Source organism: Myotis davidii, unplaced genomic scaffold, assembly GCF_000327345.1.
Source record: "Myotis davidii unplaced genomic scaffold, ASM32734v1 scaffold674, whole genome shotgun sequence".
Taxonomy (NCBI): domain Eukaryota; kingdom Metazoa; phylum Chordata; class Mammalia; order Chiroptera; family Vespertilionidae; genus Myotis; species Myotis davidii.
Genome location: NW_006286674.1, coordinates 2,524,301 through 2,529,921, shown reverse-complemented (window position 1 = coordinate 2,529,921; position 5,621 = coordinate 2,524,301). Strand labels below are relative to the sequence as shown.

Genomic DNA, 5,621 nt, shown 5'->3' with positions numbered 1-5,621 from the left:
CCCAACCCCCTGATTGACTCTGCTTTGTGCATGACAGGGTATGGAGCCCCAACCCCCCTGATGGGCCCTGCTCTGTGCATGACAGGGGGTGGCGCCGCAACCTCCCCATCGCCCCTGCCTTGAGTGTGACAGGGGGCGGTGCCCCAACCCCCCAATCGGCCCTACCCTGAGCGTGACTGAGGGTGGCATCGCAACCTCCCGATCGACCCTGCTCTGTACATGACAGGGGGCGGCGCCCCAACTCCCCAATCGGCCCTGCTCTGAGCCTGACCAGAGGCTGCACCTAGGGATTGGGCCTGCCCTCTGCCACCCGGGAGCGGGCCTAAGCCAGCAAGTCATTATCTCCCGAGGGGTCCCCGACTATGAGAGGGCACAAGTGGGGCTGAGGGACACCCACCCGCCAGTGCACAAATTTTTGTGCACCAGGCCTCTAGTTCAGAACTAGAAATTCTTCAATTGTTCACCAATGGTAGAATGAATAAATGTTGGCTATAATAAATGGATAAATTAATGGAATACTATTCAGATACAATACAATTAAGATAAACAACAAATACATGCTACAGTATAAATGAATCTCACTCTGGAGGTTGAATAATGGCCTCAAAAGATATCCAGGACCTAATCCCTGGAAGCTGTGACTGTTACCTTTTATGGCAAAAAACGACTTTTGCAGCCCTAGACTGTTTGACTAAGTGGACAGAGTCTCAGCATGCAAACTGAAGAGCCCCAGCCGGTGTTGGGGGGCGGGGGGGCAGGAGGAAGGGATGCGCAGGCGCCAATCAATCGATGTCTCTCTCTCTCATAGATGTTTCTCTCTGTCTCTCCCCCTCTCTCTAAAAAAAAAAAAAAAAAAAATCAATGGAAAGAATATCCTGGGGTGAGGATTAACAAAACAAAATAAGATTTTGCAAATGTGATTTAAATTACGAATTGTGAAATGGGCAGATTATCATCCAGGTGGGCCCTAAATGTGGAGACAGGAAGATTTGACTATAGAAGAAGTGGTGATGAAAGCAGAGGCTTGGAACATGGAGGAAGGGGCCACAAGCCAAGACAGACAGGCAATCAACATAAAAAAGGCAAGAAAACAGATTTTCCACTTACAACCTCCAGATTCAGCAACCAAATCTGGTTTTCACATTGACTTTGGCCTAATGAAACTGACTTTGGACCTTTGATCTCCAGGACTGCAAGAAAATAAATCTGTGTTGTTTTACATCACTGAGTCTGTGGTAATCTGTTACAGTGGCATCAGGAAACCAGTACACTTACAAATTATAATGAGCAAAAAACCTGTATATTACATATGATTGCATTAATCTATGGTTTTATTAGTCTGAATAGTAGTTACTTCTTTTTTTATATATATATATATTTCATTGATTTTTTACAGAGAGGAAGGGAGAGGGAGAGAGAGTCAGAAACATCGATGAGAGAGAAACATCGACCAGCTGCCTCCTGCACACCTCCCACTGGAGATGTGCCCGCAACCAAGGTACATGCCCTTGACCGGAATCGAACCTGGGACCCTTCAGTCCGCAGGCCGACGCTCTATCCACTGAGCCAAACCGGTTTGGCTGAATAGTAATTACTTCTGAGGAGGAAGAGAAGACAATGTTAAGATTGGAGCAAGAGGAAGGCTCTCAGGTGCTCACAACGCTCTGTTGTCTTGGTCTGGGGGCTAACGATATGAATATGCTTAATTTGTGAAAAACCTTACTGTGTATATCGCTATATGTATGGTATGTTCAGTTTTAAAATTGGTACCTTTTCAACATTTAACAATCTGATAATCTGCTGAAAAAAAAAAACAAGATTATATTCAAGGAGGTGGGGAAAACACTTACTAAACAATAACTTTATTTCTCAAGAATGCTAAAGATTTGTTTCTCTCTGAAAGATTTTTTAAAATATCAACAGACAAAAGTGACTTTTAAATGTTAAAAAAAAGCTAAAAGTAAAACATTGTTTAATTAATTTTTGATACCTAGACCCTAGGACTGTAAATTACAAAAATACAAGTAAAACCACATTTTCTTCAATAACGGTAAACAAAGAAGAAAGTCAGGTACTACATACTTAATATCAAAATGTGTTTTGGGCCTAAGATTCTTGAAACTAGTAAAAATGTTAGTAACAAAATCTCCTGTCATTAATCTGTATAGCTCATTAAATATAAAAACAATTTATAAAACACATCAGAATTTTATTGCTTGAAGAATACAGCATATGAAATCACAAGAATGTCCAAATGCAAAATCACTAGGCTTCAAACATATAATACATTATCAGATGCAGTAAAATATTAATTAACCTGAACTCTGCATCGAAAAAAAAGGTGTGGAAAAATATCTAAGTTGTTTACTTCAGAAACAGGTACACTTAAAATAGCAAGTATAAGGATGTTACAGTACAAATTAGAAAAGCCAACACTTATTAACTTACTGTGTCTTAGACTAGACTACCTTTGGTACTTAAACTTTAAAAAAACACACAATCCCTTATATGTTGTCCAAAGCACATCATAGATACAATGTCAACTTCAACTTAAAACATTCTGCAAAATTAACCTTTTTGTGGCATGGGGAAGTGTATTTAATAAATGTATAACAATATTTCACTTTTCCTAAAAGTGCAAAATATGATCATTAAGAAATCTAATACTTGTAAACTTTATTTAGCTCTCCAATTAAAATTGAAATCCTGACAGCTGCAAATTATCCTTGGGCTTGGTGAATACAGAAATTTAAATAGTTTGGCAACTGACAAAGGAATTTAGATTAGATTACCTCATACAATCTTAAGTGGCTTTTTCCATTGTTTCCAAAATACAAACAAGATGCCATTTCTTCAACACACTGGATTCCTATAAAAATCACCGCCATACTTTATTTATGAGAACCAAATTAAAGCTTCCTCCCTTTTAATGAGCAGGTTGAAACTACATTTTATGTCTCATATGGGGCTGACTAGTTATGACATATCTTTTAAAACAAAACAAATCAATTTTTAAAGCTATCACTCTATGATGGAGATGATGTCATTTCAAAAGGAAGCATTGGACACTGTAGGCCATCTAGTCAAAAAAATGTAAGAGTAATGCGAAAAACAAACAATAAGTAAACTATAAGTTAAATTACAAAAAATCCCTCTTTTACAGCAAGCGTGCTCATTAACTTTCCTTTTCCCCAGCAAAGGTTTGAATATTCATTAACCTCAGTTAAACCAATAGAACCTAAGCAATTGTTTCACAAGTTCCAATAAACATGGATGGACTAAGCAAATAATATTACTGACAATTAATGGAGTGAAATAGTAAGAATCATGACAGGCCTCAAAATTAGGCAGTCTTTGAAATGTAATAGTGTAGCTCAAGATGAATTATGCCATAATAAAACAATAGGTTTTACCTTTACATAAAACAAAAACAAAATAAAAAACATGACCCACCAAATTTATATACTACTATGGAACATATTCCCCTTCCTAGTTTTTGAATGTCTTGTTTTGAAAATCTTTCAAGTAAGTATATTTATCTGAGCATATATGTGTTTGTGTGGCCTATACATACAACAGAACACTATAGTTGTGTATATATATATACACACACACACATATATATATATAGCCTGTATATATACTCATTTTAAAAGACAAAAAAAATATCACATACTACAGAAATGAACTCGTTCTTTTTAACCAATCTGGTCTAATGCCTACTGTATTACACAGCACCCCCTCCCACAATAATTTAATATTCCCAATTTTTAGTTTCGTTAAAAGGGCAGAGGAAATGAAAATACATATTTAGAGTTTCTGTATAAATTTCACTGTACTTTTATAAAGTTGAAGTTTTCTGTAACACTGTTTATTGATCAATAAAGGACTCACTGCTATCTAAAATCTCATAAACACCATTAAAAATTCAAAATTGATATTATACTGAACCTTAAATTTTCAATTGTTCAAAGAGACAGTTTTCACATGAATAGCACACAATAGATGAAAATCAATAGCAGACATCCCTAGGTACCAGTGGCAAGTCCACCAAGATGCATACAAAATTACAGATAAGCATTTCTTTCACTGTTTTCTTGTGCAGGGAAAACATTTATAGAGGAAACAGAACCTCAGCTGGTGAATTTCAGATATCATCATCATCTTCTTCATCCTGAGAAGATCCTGCCTGGTTAGATGCACTGGCTGAGGCAGCAGCAAGCTGCGCTTGTTGGGCAGCTTGCTGCATTTGAAGCCATTCGTGCTGGGCCAGTTCTGCTTGTTGCTGTCTAGCCTAAACACCAAAAACATAAAAACAAGTAATTTTTTAAAAACCCATACCATACACACTTTAGTTAATTGCAAACTTAGTCATTATCAAATTTGGATATTTCCCAACCACTATATAACTGCTGTACATCTGGAGAACAGGAACTCCTTGAGATTGGTTCTCTTATAGATAGTCCCCCCTCTATGTCACATAATTTATGCTTTGGTTCAATTGAAGAAGCTGAAAATGTAGACAGGAAAATCACAATATCCTCTCTTTGGTTCCTTTACCTGTATTTCTTTTTCTTTTGTTTCACTTGATTCTTCTGTTCTCTCAACTTACAATTTAAAAAAAAATTTTTTTATTGATTTCAGAGAGGAATGGAGAGAGAGAGAGAGAGAGAAACATCAATGATGAGAGAGAGTCACTGATTGCCTGCCTCCTGCATGCCCCACACTGGGGATTGAGCCCACCACCTGGGCATGTTCTTTGACTGGGAATTGAACCGTGACCTCCTAGTTGATAGGTCAACACTCAACCACTGAGTCACTGGGCTCAACCTACCATTTTAATGCAAACATTTTTTAATCTACAATTTTTTTTTTTGAGTTTAAAAGCTCTCTACTACAGTGCCCCTAACTCTTGGGGAAAAGTACTATACATGAATGCAATAGCTATCTTAATATTTCTTTTGAGTTGCTATCACAGCTAGTGATATATACATCTCTGTATATATACATCTCTTATTCTGTCCCTCTCCTTCCTCTATTAATATACACAAGCACACACACTACATACACAAAACACACCCTTCCCATATGTGAAAAGACACTTACCAAGAAATAAATTTAAATGGGATAGTTGGCCCTTGCCGGTTTGGCTCAGTGAATGGAGCGTTAGCCTGAAGACCAAAGGGTCCCGGGTTTGATTCCGGTCAAGGACACGTACCTTGGTTGCGGGCTCCTCCCTGGCCCTGGCCCTGGCCCTGGTTGGGGTTCGTGCAGGAGGCAACCAATTGATGTGTTTCCGTCGCATCTATGTTTCTCTCTGTCTTTCCCTCTCTCTCCCACTCTCCCACTTTCCCTAAAAATCAATAGAAAAATATCCTCAAATGAGGGTTAAGAACAACAACAAAAATGGGATAGTTAAAATCCATTCATTTGACATATATATCTACACTAATAAAAGAGAAAAATGGTAATTGGCATACAACGCTACCCTTTTCATTGGCTAATCAGGGCTATATGCAAATTAACTGCCAACTAAGATTGGCAGTTAACTGCCAACAAGATGGCGGTTAATTTGCATATGTAGGCACAATGCAGGGAGGCGAAAGGGAAAGCAGGAAGAA

The 5,621-nt window shown here is 38.0% G+C and overlaps 1 protein-coding gene across 1 annotated transcript in view; it reads right to left on the bottom strand.

Annotated features, from left to right (window-relative positions):
• Positions 1–2,188: 2,188 nt before the first annotated feature.
• Positions 2,189–5,621, bottom strand: part of DR1 (down-regulator of transcription 1) — a 23,167-nt gene continuing 19,734 nt past the window's right edge. The window contains exon 4 of the mRNA XM_006758193.2: positions 2,189–4,294. Coding sequence (XP_006758256.1) covers positions 4,148–4,294 — 147 coding nt within the window. The 3' untranslated portion in view covers positions 2,189–4,147. The remainder of the gene's footprint in view (positions 4,295–5,621) is intronic.